The sequence below is a fragment of the Elephantulus edwardii genome, unplaced genomic scaffold (genome assembly GCF_000299155.1).
Source record: "Elephantulus edwardii isolate Elephantulus edwardi_28Jun2011 unplaced genomic scaffold, EleEdw1.0 scaffold00099, whole genome shotgun sequence".
NCBI classification, from domain to species: Eukaryota; Metazoa; Chordata; class Mammalia; order Macroscelidea; family Macroscelididae; genus Elephantulus; species Elephantulus edwardii.
Window position 1 is genome coordinate 1,735,041 of NW_006399849.1, and position 14,703 is coordinate 1,749,743.

General features: G+C 35.6%; 1 protein-coding gene across 3 annotated transcripts in view; it reads right to left on the reverse strand.

The window, feature by feature from the left end:
• Nucleotides 1–14,703, reverse strand: part of KIF2A (kinesin heavy chain member 2A) — a 123,915-nt gene that overhangs the window by 23,329 nt on the left and 85,883 nt on the right. For all 3 annotated transcript variants that reach the window (XM_006891507.1, XM_006891508.1, XM_006891509.1), the window contains exons 7-16: nucleotides 12,416–12,511; nucleotides 10,788–10,842; nucleotides 9,159–9,321; nucleotides 7,341–7,431; nucleotides 7,099–7,162; nucleotides 6,480–6,571; nucleotides 6,151–6,293; nucleotides 5,579–5,748; nucleotides 2,055–2,200; nucleotides 1,076–1,143 (exon numbers count right to left, since the gene is read on the reverse strand). In XM_006891507.1, coding sequence (XP_006891569.1) covers nucleotides 1,076–1,143; nucleotides 2,055–2,200; nucleotides 5,579–5,748; nucleotides 6,151–6,293; nucleotides 6,480–6,571; nucleotides 7,099–7,162; nucleotides 7,341–7,431; nucleotides 9,159–9,321; nucleotides 10,788–10,842; nucleotides 12,416–12,511 — 1,088 coding nt within the window. The remainder of the gene's footprint in view (nucleotides 1–1,075; nucleotides 1,144–2,054; nucleotides 2,201–5,578; nucleotides 5,749–6,150; nucleotides 6,294–6,479; nucleotides 6,572–7,098; nucleotides 7,163–7,340; nucleotides 7,432–9,158; nucleotides 9,322–10,787; nucleotides 10,843–12,415; nucleotides 12,512–14,703) is intronic.

Here is a 14,703-nt window from a genome sequence, read left to right on the forward strand (position 1 = left end):
CAACACTTCTTATTGGAAAAAAAAAAAAGGTAGCTATGTTGAAAGAAAAGCAAAACAGAAAAGAACAATGGTATGATTCTATTTACTCTTTAATTCCTTAAAGTGATTTTAGGAGTCTAGCAGCACAGTTGCTGCTATAAGATTGGGGTTCAAAACCAACTAATCACTTTGAGGGAGGAAGATGAGTCAGTCTACTACTGTCATGATGTATATATATATAGTCTTAGAAACCCTCTGGCACAGTTGACCCTGTCCTATAGGTTTGCTCAGAGTTGGAATGGACTCAATGGCAGCAGATACTCATAATTTGTAAGTAAACAAAAAAATTTACCAGTTCTCAAGTTATCTACTAAGATATTAACCCCTTTCCAAATTACATGGTACAATGTATAAGCATTCAAGAAATTGTTTAATTATGTCTTGGATGCTTTTCTGTATGTATATATAGTTCATATTTTGAAAAAGAAAATTCTCATAATGATTAAAACAAATAGGGCAAATAAATGCCTGTGCTCAATAAAATGAATGGATTTTCATACTAAAACTGAGCCATATCCAACTCTTCGGTGGGTTTTCAGAGGCTGTTAATCACACAGAAGGAGACCTCCCATCCTTCTCCTGTGGAGAAGCTGTTGGATTAGAATTGTATGCCTCTGGGTTTGCAGCACAATTGCTAATCACTAGGCCACCATATCTCCTTAAAAATGGATTACAAAGAGGAATTTTTACCTCTAAATGCAAGTAAAAATGTAAACATTTACTTAAGAGTCTTAATGTAATATGAAAAACAGATGCAGAATTTATAGATTTAAATGTAATACAGTATAATGAAATTTGTCAAATAAAAAACCCAGTATCATATTCTAGCACACAAGGCCAATTCTACTAAGGTAGAATCCCTTTTCTAATTACAAAATATATTTCTATTGATTTTTAGAACCTGACAAAACAATTCTATATATTATATAAAGACTAATAATCAACAAGTTTTTTTCAAAAATGAAGTAGTATCAACCTTATTAAATACTAAGACTTTATTTGTAAAATTTTAAATATGGAGAACCATCTCTCATACCTATTTGCGTATCTTAATGTATTAAGAGTATTTTCACAGGATGCCATGCCTGGAGAGATTGTGGCAATCTACGGGAAAAAGGTGCAGTTAAAGAAAGCGTTATAAATGTGTAAAACAACACTGACATTTTTAAGGTCTCATTTTACCACTACATAAAGATATCTTAAAAGAAAGATTAAAAATATATGAACTTCAAGATAATTGTGTATCTTATAACCAAAATAATAATTATACTTTTGGTTAAATGTGTAACTTTGAAGGCATAAAAATTTTGGCCAGAAAATGGAAGTAGACAATACCTAAAGAAGGGAAGAGCACAGACTACTCATTTTTATTTTTTTTTAAGCTTTTTGCTTGAAGGTAAATTTGACAAAATTTGATTACCAACTTGGCAATCCCACTACTTAAGAAACCAAAGCACCCAGATGGAGAAGTGGAGGTGGGGGAGTGGAATGCACCAGCTGAAAGGAAATATCCACAAAGGATGAGAGCTATTAAAGGGGATGCTCAGATTCTATGTATTTACTGCCTAAATCTTTGGCTGATCCCTGAACTGGTCAGGCACGGGACAGACTCTTAAGACTAGAACTAAACTGAGATTTCAAGTTCAGTTACTTGCACCAACAGAAAAAATAAGTTTGGGAGTAAGTTCAGCTAAATTGGCTTTTTATTAAAACAAAAGAAATAATTAATAATCTTAATAAGAACATGAGAGAATCTATCTAGAAGGTATTTATTCATAACAAAATTACAAGACATATAAACAATGGAAACCAATACTCAGGAAAACCACATGATGGAGTTAGCTAAATGAATCACATTTGTATTAGAATCATTCCTATCAGTTTGGCAGTGGCTTTATCGTAAATTTCACTGTATCTCTTAAAATAGAACATTTCAATGATTGTAAATGAATAGTAAGCCACTTATGAATACTGTATACAGTTATTCTTTGGGAACAAAACAAAAAATAACTTACCATGCAGGTACGTGAGTTTTCACCTATGAATGAGTCTCTTAACACCTGAGTGAGTTTACTTGCTCTGAAAGGAGTATGAGGTTTATTTCTACCTAAGGCTCTGATGCACTCCTTAAGAGCTAAAAGGCTTTTATTAATTTCAGCACCTTCAGTCTTACAGATGTGCTTTTTTAACAAGAGTTATCTTAATTAACATATCTTAAAACATCTCTTACATGAGCTCTGAAAATTCAGCTGGCAGTTTTACAAGACTATTAAGGATGCTCCCATAAACCTTAATTAAAGATAGTAACTTAAAAATAAACAAGAAAAACCCTTAAATCTTTATTCCTGAGATGCTTACTGAACTCATGACATTAGAAATGACAGGCAATTGGTAACTGCCCATCAGCAACCGAATGGATAGAGAAGCTGTGGTATATTCACATAATGGAATACTACGCTGCATTGAAAAACAAACAACAACATGCAATATTATTCAAAATGGGTGACCCTGAAGGACATTATGCTGGGTGAAGTATCTCAGTCACGAAAGGACAAATACTGCATAGTGCCACTGTTGTGAAACAGGACTGACATCAGGGTTGGGGAGAAACTGAGAAAGATGGGATAAATAATGGATACTGCATTGAAACAGATGCTCAGAACAAAAATTTCATAGTGGAGTGGACCTGGGTGGGAGGGATTGTAAAACAATGAAAGAATTTTCAAAGAGAAAAGTGTACTGGGAGGGGGGGAGAGAGAAAAGTGCAACAATGAATGAATGGAAATACAAAGTCTCTGCAAATTTTCATTTAATTTAATAATAATAATAACAACAACAAAATAAAAATGAAAAAAGCTATGTTTTTAACTGGTAATTCAAAAGAAAATGAACAATATACTCTATTATTATATTCTTTCCAAAGTTTGGCTGTCTAGTTTAGAAAGAGCTGGTTAACTTTCTGAAAGCTATTTCATATTTTCTGAGAAATTATTTAACTCATTCTAGTGGTTAAATCTGTCCCACTAGAATTTCAAAACCATCTCAGGAACAGGTTTGAGGCCTTGAGCACCAGTGAGCGTAGACCAAATGAGCTCTGGGAGGATATCAAGAAAATCATCCATGAAGACTGCAAAAGATCATTACAAAGGCTAAAGAAGAAGACCAAGATGGATGTCAGATGAGACTCTGAGTATTGCATTAGAGAGCCGAGAAGCCAAAGCTAAAGGAAGAAATCAAAGAGCTGAACAGAAAATTTGAAAAGGCAGCTCGGGACAACAAAGCAAGATATAATGAAATGTGCAGAGAGCTGGAGTCAGAAAATCAAAAGGGCTGGACTCGCTTAGCGTTTCTTAAGCTGAAGGAGGTGAAAAACAAATTTAAGTCATGGGTGGCAATACTTTTAAACACAGTTTGGGTAGAATGTTGAATGATCCAGAAGTATCAAAAGAAGATGGAAGGAGTACAGAGAGTAACTGTATCAGAAGGAACTGGCTGACACAGAGGAATTTCATGAAATAACATAAATAGCAAGAGCCTATGGTGTTGAAGGAGGAAGTTACTCTGAAGGAATTGGCAAAAAACAAGGCCCCAGGAGTTGACAGAATATAAATTGATTTATTTCAACAAACAGACACTGCCCTGGATGTGTTCACTTAGTTGTGCCAGGAAATCTGGAGGACAGCCAGCTGGCCAACTAACTGACTGGAAAAGATCGATATCTGTTCCCATTCCAAAGAAAGGTGATCCAACGGAGTGCGGAAATTATTGAACAATAAATATCACTGATACCACATGCAAGCAAGATTCTGCTGAAAATTATCCAAAAATGTTTGGAACAATATGTCAACAGAGAACTGCCAGATGTGCAGGCTGGATTTAGAAGAGGTCGTGGTACTAGGGATATTATAGCTAATGTTAGATGGATCTTGGCAGAAAGCAGAGAATACCAGAAGAATGTCTATCTGTGCACTTCATTGTCTATGCAAAGGCTTTTGACTGTGTGGATCACAACAAGTTATGGCTAACTCTGTGAAGAATGGGAATCCCAGAACATTTGATTGCTCTAATGCGAAACCTATACTTGGACCAAGAGGCAGTCGTCAGAACAAAGCAGGGAGACACTGGATGGTTCAAAATCAAGAAAGGGGTCTGTCAGGGATGTATTTTGTCTCCATACCTTTTCAATCTCTATGCAGAACAGATCATCCGAGACGCTGGGCTATACGAAGAGGAATGTGGCATCAGGATTGGTGTAAGAATCATCAACAACCTATGTTATGCAGATGACACAACTCTGCCTGCTGAAACTGAGGAGGACCTGAAGCGCTTGCTGCAGAAGTCAAGGACTGCAGTCTTCAATATGGATTGAAGCGCAACATCAAGAAAACAAAGGTTCTCACCACTGTGCCAATTGGCAGCATCAGTATGGATGGTGAAGAGATTGAGATAGTAGTTTACTTGGTTCCACAGTCAACATTCTTGGTTGGAAATCAGGAGACAAACTGCATTGGGAAAGTCAGCTGTGAGGGACCTCTCGAGAGTACTGAAGAGCATCGACGTCAGGCTGGAGACTAAGGTGCACCTGATCCAGGCTATAGTCTTTGTAATTACATGCTATGCATCAGAGAGTTGGACAGTGAATAGGGATGACAGAGAATTGATGCCTTTAAGCTGTGGTGATGGAGAAGAGTGTTGAGTACACCATGCACTGCTAGGAGAACAACCAGGTTTGTCCTAGAGAGGGTAAAGTCAGAATGCTCTTTGGAGTCAAGGATTCTGAAGCTTCGTCTGACATACTTTGGGCATGTTGCAAGGAGGCACTGGTCCTTGGAGAGGGACATCATGTTTGGGAGAGTGGAGGGATGGCGCAGGAGAGGAAGACCCTCAATGAGATGGATCAATTCTGTGAGTGGAGTGGTGGGAATGAGAGTGTTTGAGATGGCGAGGTTGGCACAGGACAGAACGGCATTTAGAGCTCTTGTACACAGGGTAGCTATGATTCGCAAGTGACTCGATGGCACACAACAACAACAACAGTGGTTCTTTGCCATCCTCTAAGAAAACAAGACTGATTGAAGATCTTTGGAATCTTTCTTAGTAGCATATCAAACCATGTTGTTGTGTGTCATCAAGTTGGACACGACTTGTAGCTGACTCTCCAGTGCGTTTTCAGAAGGAGTCAATCACATGGCACAGGAGTAAATCTATTGTCCATCTTTCTCTCATGGAGCAGCCTGGACTCAAACTGCTTGCCTTCATGTAGGCAGCTCAACGACTTACTATCAGACTATCAGCATTTTCCACCAACCCACAGATAGCTTATTCACCTTATCCTAAAATGAACAATTACTGCAGATAAAAATATTTGTTAATATAAATCTATAACTGAATACAGACTTCTAAATTATAACCTTATACACTGGAAAAAAAATCTCATTCTGTAATTGCTTCAACAATATTACACAAAAGACAAAAACTTACACATTAAAATATATTTTATTTACCTTAAGAGCTAAAAGGCTTTTATTAATTTCAGCACCTTCAAGCCTAGTTTGCCTGTCTGCACTTGAAGTATCAGCTCCTCTTTCATTTCCAGCCAAATCAATAAGAGAAAATTTGCCATGTAGTTTTCCTTTCCTTCTAAGAATAATCTGAAATACTGCGTGGCTTCGAGACGAATGGGCATTAGCAGATGTTTGACCGGATGTTCTACAAACAAGGAAATTTTGATACATATGATTTTAATATACATATTCAAACTGTGATACAGTTGGCTAACTGTATCTGCAGGGTACATTAACAAATTCAATCAATCTCAGGTTAAAAAAAAAGATGACCAATTCCCTGTGGACACCAAGGGAAGACCATATTTTCATAAAGTTCCAATCATTTAAATACAAAGAACTATTTAAAAAATACCTGAACTTTCTTTTGTACTATGATAGCCATATAATATAAGTCGCTCAAAAGTTACATATAACAAGTGTGTATAAACAAAGACTTTGCTGCAACAGTGTACTAACACCTCCACATTTTCGTCAAGCTGTACAAAGGATATAGCTCTTATTAGGAAATGTGCTATCATTTCTTAATCAAAATGAGAATGTTTACCTGCAACTATTGCCTATGTCAATAAGTTTCAGTACATCTTCAACACATTTGACTTCCCTTTCTTGTAGTCCAACTACCTGAACTTGCTGTTTGCCATCTTCTAGCACTCTTAATTTTGTTTTTCTGTTTAGTAAATCGAACACCTGCAAAAAGGCATTTTATTAAAATTAGCAAATTAAAAAAAAATTCTACATGGAAATGAGTCAGAGTGAAAATTTCAAAGCATTCTTAGAATAATTTCAACATTGAAGTTGAAGAATTTGAAAGGACATTTTAAAACAAAAATTTTAATATATAATATTCCAGTATCTACAGAAATTTGCACTTACTTTTCCACTGTAAATTTCAAAGAAAGTTGCATAAACTTGAAGTTCTAATTTCTTATAGTTTGGCTTCTTTAACATTAAGAAAACATCTCGAGCTGTCAAGAATTTCATATAAAAAAATTTTAAGATATAATAAATATAAAAGCAATTAAAATTTTCTACTTTCAGAGGAGTAAGTTAATCTATGTGTAGAATGAGACTATAAATAACAAAGACTAAAGTTAATTATAAAATACGATTAAGTTTTTTGTTTTAAGGTCTAGATGCTATACTCTTCACAGTATAAAGAAAAATGATGCTCCTATTATCTTTTTAAGTAGCATAAAACTTTAGGAGGTTAAAATAAGGTTACTCCTCTAACCACAGACAACCAACATACTTAACAAATTGTTCAACAACATTCTTCAACAAAATTCCAGATTGCATTGTCACAAATATAATAAAAATTTCTGTTATCAAAAGTTTAATAGATCTTTTCAAGTAGATTATCTGTAAGTTGTATGTACAGAAAGAATACTAGTTGCCTTTAAAATCCTTGACATTATTTCTAAAAGTCTTATTTCAAAATCACTTTAAAATCTACTAAGATTATTGTAAACTATATGTAAAAAACAACACTTACCTGCTAGTGCATAAATCCCTTTAGAACAATCTTGGTTCTTTCCTGAAAAGTCACCACCCATAGTCTATATGTTAAAAGAAAATAAAGAACAGAGATTTGTTTCCCTTAATAACAGCTTTTACTAAAGGGGGGGGGGGAGCGCGTGAAGGCGGCAAATCTTAAGACATGACGTTTTAGAATTAAGTGTTACGAAAGTTAAACTGTAGCTTCACTCCTGAAAGTCATTTTAATGAACTACTTACATGTGTTTTTCCACTTCCAGTTTGGCCATAAGCAAAGCATGTAGCCATTCCTCTTTCGAATATAGTTTCCACAAGAGGTCTAGCTGTAAACCTTAAATTAAAGGCATCTGTCAGAATTTCCTGTTAATATTTAAGTTAAACAAGTAACACTTATAGCAAATCATATAAGCCAAAATTGAAACAAATACTCTGTATAAAATCTTAATTAACCATATCCAGGAACTGTTTAAATAATTTTAAGAAATTAATTATAAGAAACAAGAGTAGCAATGGCAATGAACAAAATAAAGCTTAATAAGATCTATTATGGATGATAACAGGAGATATTTTAAAAAATGAAAAATAAAACTCAGTAGTATTAGTACAAGACATATATGATGAAATCATTATTCCATCAAAAAGCATCGATTACAATCTCAGTAAAAAATGTGCAAAACTCAGTAAGGAAAAGCTATTTAATGGGCTTTCAACATTATAAAAGTTGCATATGTAGTTAAAGTGAATGAAACTATGATGAAAAATCTGTCCTTAAAAATAAATTCACATTAATATTAAAAGGCAAGCAGGAGTTATCCATAAGTGGATATTCCTGTCCTGGCGAAATCTTCTATTTACTGTAAAATGGCGTCCCTATCCATTGACTGACTTTACCATAGAGATGGGCAGGAGTATGAAAATAGGGCTTGTTAGCCTATCCACAAGGAGACTGGCTAGTCTCACCATTAAACTGAGTGGATCCAGAAGCCGAGTTAGAGAAACCTCATCACCAGCAAAGAAGCAAGAGAATGTAACATGTTCTTCAGGACCAGAGATTCTTGCACCAGTTATACTAGGGCCTTTGTGAGCAAGAGCCACAGCAGCCATAGCAGAAAACCAGAGACCTGACACGAGCCTCATAAGACATTGGGATTGCTACATCATTGAACTAGAGCTCAGAGAGACAACCGAGGGGGTGGTAAGAGCTACAACTGGCAGGACTGAGAGCTTTTTTTAACACTGACCTAAAGCGGTGAGTCTCAAGGTTGACATGCCTGTAAGAACATTCTGGAAGCTGTCCTGAATGTATTCTGCTACTAACTTTTGACTTCCCCAATATGGTTCTGTGTGATCTGTGAGCTATAGCATAGGATTGTGGATCTAGGAAAGCAGTAAGATTAGGCTGGGATGAGTAGAAAGAGATGTGGGAGCAGGGGGAACATATACAGTGGCCTCATGGAAATTGTTTTTATGTTGCTGATGCCGTTGAAAGGGACAGTTCCTCTTTGTAAAGTTGGTAAAGGTCAGATACGGCCCTTGCTCTTTTTACAGTAACATATACAAAAGTCCAAGTTGCTTTTAAGTTGAATACGTGAACAAATTTAAACCTCATATATTAAAACTATCCAAAGGTTTGAGGATAATAAAAATTAGGAAGATGAAAGTAGATTGATTGGTAAGTTTTCTTTCTAGAATGGCACATTTAATCAAATATTTTCAAATTTATTAATAGTATAAAGAATAAAAATTGAAAAATCAAAGTCTTGTTCTCACCATACTCCATTTCCAAAGAATTATTAACATTTTGACATGTAAATTCCTTATCTATGGTAAGTGTGTGTACACGTAAAATAAATTACTAAGTAATGAAAACTAAGATTGTGGAGAGTTTAAGAGAATAAATCTTAATATTCATTATAATGCTTATTACATGCTCTTCTTTGTTTAAACTCAGAATGAAAGAAGATTGTATCTTTGGAGGGATATGCCAAGACATATTTTAAGGTACTGATCAAAGATAAAGTATAAGAACAAGTTCTGATTCAAAAGAAATTTACCTACCTGTAAACCATTTCATTAGGAGCTGAGTCATCAAAGGCATAATCAAAACGAAATGTTTGGTTTTCTAAGTACCTTGTTAAATCTACTTTTTGTTTTGGTTCATGTACCATAACAACATCTTTACTGGGGATTGTGATTACATCAAGATCTTTCATTTGTGTTTCTACAGAAAGAAATGAAAATCAATGTTCAGTAATTTTTACAACATTTGAGATAAAGCACAAAAATTATTTAAGAATTTATATAAAAGTACCGTTTCTAAGTATAAAGGTTGCTGTTGTTGGTTGCCATCGAGTTGAGTTTGACTTAGAGTGATCCTATGAACAACAGATCTTAACCCTGTCTTATCCTGTACCATCCTCACAGTATCTGATACACTCAAGCCCACTACTGCAGTCACTGTCTCAATTCATTTGGCCAAGAAACTTCCTCTCCCTTCCCACCTTTCCAAGAATGATGTCCCTCTCCAAGGAATAACCTCTTCTAACAATAGGCCCTAAGTGTGTGAGAAGAAGCTTCATCATCTTTGCCTCTGAAGAATACTCTGGCCTTACCTTCTCTCTAAGACATATCTGTGAGTTCTCTTGCCAGTCCAGGAGAGATTCAGTACTCTTCTCCAATACCCCAGTTCAAAGGCAACAATTATTCTTCTGTCATCCTCATTCATTATCCAGCTCTCAGATGTACGGCAAGTGACTGAAAAGACTGTGGCCTGAATCAGGCACACTAGGTGCTTAAACTGACATCACTGCTCCTCAAAGATTTGGAAAAGTCTCTGACTATAGACTTTCCCAGTGTAATATGTCTCCTGATCTCCTGGCTACTAGTACTAAGTGTACTAACTGTGGATCAAAGGAAAAGAAATTCTCTGACAGTTTTAATCTTTTCTCTATCTACCATTTATTGGTCCAGTGGTGAGGATTTTTGTTCTCCCCATTTTGAGATGCAATCCATATTGAGTATAAAGTATAACACAGTGTCCCATAAATATGCCAATGAATAAGACAAAATGTGTTTACAACAAAGGTGAAAAAGAATCACAACTTCTGTGAAGGAAGAATCAAGGGTACCACCACAGCAGCCATACTAGTACAGCAGCCCCATGGCCATGGGCCTTAATAGGAGTCACAACTGCTAAGAATGTGAGCAAGCTGAGGCACAGTAACTGCTGCAGGCATCTCACCATGCACACCAAGGGACATGGCCTGGGAGGTGTGCCCTATGAGTGCCATGCCATGGAGCTGTTCAAGGTTTCCATGGACAAACTGGTCTCAAGAAAGGGGCGGGGTCACATAGATGTGCCAAAAGGAAGCAAGAAAAAAAATCAGCAATGTCTTGACTGCCAAGAAGGATCGGGCATTTCCCAACGTCCCCCACAGTCCTCACCCATCTTATATGATAAAAGAAATGACCAAACAAAACAAAATCCCACCAAAAACAAAACCAATGGCAATTATCCAAAGAATTAGTAAGTTAACAGATCAAGCTATAGACATCTAATTAGTGGTTATGTACAAATGCAAGAAAATTATTTACACTTAATTCTTTCAAATATGATTTATGCAATTATAAAAAAGAAAATATAAAAGGAAAAAATTAACTTTTATTAGAACTCATTAAGTATCGTACCTTTTTTATTGAGTGGTCGTTTCCTTACACAAACACATATTCTGTGCTCATCAATCTATGAAAAAGACTTTATTTTAGTGATCAGGAGTAGTAAACACTGGAAAGTCAATGACATAGTCACTTTGTCCAGCAGTTTGGTAATTTATGCACAACATAAATACGATAAATGTAAAAAGACCCCAAAACTAACTCACACAATTTTAGTGGCTACCACCCATAATTATTTCTGAAAGTATGAATACAGACAGCAAATACTTGTTTGTTATTGGGCAAGCCTTGGAAATAACTTGACTATTATTCTTAAGTAGCATTAGGTTCATTTTTAAGAAGATATCTTCACTTTAATGAGCAAGAAATATATACAACTTCTTGTATGTAACACCTGAGTGTGCTAAATACAATAGAAAAATTTCTATCAAGTGGTACTTTTCAGGTTGATTGTATAATGTTGTTCACAAAGATAACTACAGGCAAGAAACATAATTCCCAAAAGGTTACTGAATAGAGTATGTACAATTTTATAAATATGCTAATTCTTATATATAAAAATATTTCTTCAGATACATGTTATCAATACTCATCTCCTTTTAACAACAATTCTCATACACCAGGGATACAAAACTACAGACATAATCAAGTTCACTAATTGCTTTGGTAAAGTCTCACTTTACCAGACAGACCTCTTCATTTAAGTATTACCTACGGATGCTTTCACAATGGCAGAAGTTGAACAGTTAGGAAAGAAATCAGATGACTGACTCAAAGTAAAATTATTACCAGGCCCTTTACAGCGTCTGTCAATCTCTGCCCCCAAACCATAATCTCAGACCTTATAGGTTAAATAATTTGAGTGGTGGGCAGCAAAGCCTAAAATATATAAAACATAAGGGTTACTAACAACTCTATGAAATCCTCTATAATACATCTAACTAACCCATTGTATTTTGTGTAACCAATGCTGTTCTTGTTAAGTGCTATTGAGTTGCTTTTGACTCAAAAGTGATCCCCACGTAAAAGAACAAACTGCCCCACAGAGTTTTGTTGGCTGAAGTTTTATGGAGGCAGGTTCTTCTGTGGAGTCACTGGGTGGGTTTAACTGCTAACTTCTCAAGTGCTGTCACTAGAGGTCCTTGTGTCTCTAATACATTCTGAATACTTGAAAAGATGGCATTTCTTGTCCAATAAATTAACATTCTTTAGAAAGAACGGTTGAGTAAGGAGGTGGCAGGGCATTTATCAAGCATAGGTTTCTAGTCTGCAGCAGCTGTCAGTAACTATTAAAACAATTAACTTCAAGTTTATGGAAGTAACAGTGGAGCTTATAACCTAAAGAGTAAGTAAGCATGGAACTGAGATCAATGTATAAATAACAGTCAGAAAGAAATGGAATTTTCTGACAATTTAACTCTGACTCTGCTTTTCCAAAGACTGAAGGCTTTGGTTTGAAATGGACATTAGCACAAATGCAGATAACTTCTTGATTTTCTTCTTAAACTGTAGAGATGAACATTCACAAGGAGAGGAAAAAATACGGTATGAATTTATAAACTTTATATACATATAAAATGAGTATTTTGTATTTGTACTATCAAAAATTTTAGAGGATTTTTTTTAATAAAGAATCTTACAGGATCTGCTGTTGTCAGTGGTCTATAATCCAAACTTCCTCTAAAGTCTCTGATCATGCACATAATTTCATAATTTGGATTTGTAGCATCAACATCCTATAAAAAGACAGAGAGTTAGTTAATCACTTATGGTAGCTATAATAACATTAAACACTGCATTGATGTTAAGAGTTTAGAAATGAAAAGTTTCTTATGTCAGGTGCCAATGAGATAATTCTGATTCAGAGGAAGTCATGTGACAGCTGAATTGCCCACAGAGTTGTCCAGGATGTAATCTTAAAGAAGTCTTGGTGGTGTAATGGTTAAATGCTTGGTTGTTAAAGCTGAGTCTGCAGCTTGAACTTAATAGTCCCTTCTCCTAGAAAAAGATGTGGCTGGCTGCTCCCGTAAGGATTATAGCTCTGAAATTCTATGGGGCAGTTCTACTTTGTCCTATGATTTGGAACTGACTCAGTGACAACAGGCTGGGCTATAGTAATTTTTTTGAAAGTGGATTGTTCTTTCTCTCATAGAACAACTAGGTGGACTCAGAAGTTGATCGCTTAATCATCTGTTTACATTAATGGGGCTCTTTGAGTTTCTTAATAAATATGCTGTTTATCATGTTAAAACCAAATTAAAACTGAAGATATTAAGTGACTGGGGTCATCAGGGTAGGTGTGTCGGAGACAGTGAGATTGGCAAAGGATAGAGCAGGGTTTAGGGCTGTTGTACATAGGGTCGCTATGAGTCCCAGGCGACTTGACAGCGCATAACAACAACAACAACAACAACAACATATAAACTATGCACCTTAGTCCTCAAACTGACGTCATTACTCCTCAATAATCTGGAGATATATTATCTCCAATAACTGCAGATTTTCCCAGTACAATGAATGCATCTCCTTATTTCCTGACTGTTGGTACTATAGGTATTAATTGTGGCCCCAAGCAAAATAAAATCATAGACAATTTTAATCTCTTCTCCAACCGTCATGATGTTGTCTATCAGTTCACTGGTAATAATCTTTGTTTTCTTGACACTGAGATGCAATCCATACCAAAGGCTGCATTCCCTGATCTTCTGCAAAAAGTGCTTCAAGTCCTCCTCACTTTCAGGAAGGAAGGTTGTGTCATCTGCATAACATAAGAGAGCGATGATTCTCCCTCCAATCCTGATGCCACATTCCTCTTCATAGAGCCCAGCGTCTTGAATCATTTCCTCAGTGTATGGAAAGAGAATACAACCCTAATGCAATCCCTTCTTTATTTTCAGCCATGTAGTGTTCCCCTACTCTGTGAACAAAACTGCCAGGTATAGGTTTTGCAAAAATATACCTCCTTAATAGAACACTGAACTTACGATGAACAAAGAAACTCCCTATGACCCAGCTACTCTACTGCTAGAAATATATCCCAAGGAAATGAGAAATGAGCCACAAATGGAGATTTGTATATCATTGCTCACAGCAGCATTATTCACTATTGCAAGAACGTCAAAATAGCTCAAATGTCCAATCACAATCGAATAGATTGACAAATTATGGTATGTTCACACGATTGAATACTACATAGCACTCAGTGGTGATAATTTTAAAAAATTACTACATAACTTGGGAGTGAGTGGAGAGCATTATGCTGGCATTAACTAATGCACTCTCATAATGATAAACTCTACCTAAGATCATTGTAAAAATAAGAAGTTAACTAGTAAAACATTTATGGAAATCCAAGTGGGGGAAGGGATGGAAGTAGATAGGTAGAATGCGTAGGGGAGAAATCAAAAGGTCACACAATTTGGTGGGTGGAGGGAGGGGGGGTAAAGGAAATTGAAGAGATCTGGATGGGGTCTGAAAAGATGGGGTAATGGTTAGCACTGTACAATAGTGATTGATTTTATAAAATACGATTTATGAGAATGACTGTATAAACTTTAATTTTTTAAAGCCACATTTAAGATATTAGTATTAAATATATGAATTTGGAAAAAATCAGAAACCAAAATTATCTTCAAAACTTTATTAAATGCTGATTGAAAATTTACCATTTTGCCTCAAAACTAAGAAACTTCATAATGACAAAAGTAAATAGCATCTCCAAGACAGAGAAGATTAATGACTATTATAAAGCCTTTTTTCCATACAAATGTGACTTTATAACATAGTGAAATCTCAAAACTACTGACTTAAAAAAAAACAACAACCAAACTACTGACTTATTTTCTTTTTTAAAAAATTTTATTAGTTTTTTTGTGTGTACTATCAAATCAGTTCTGACTGGTACAGGAGATTGTCCTCCTGCTCCAGC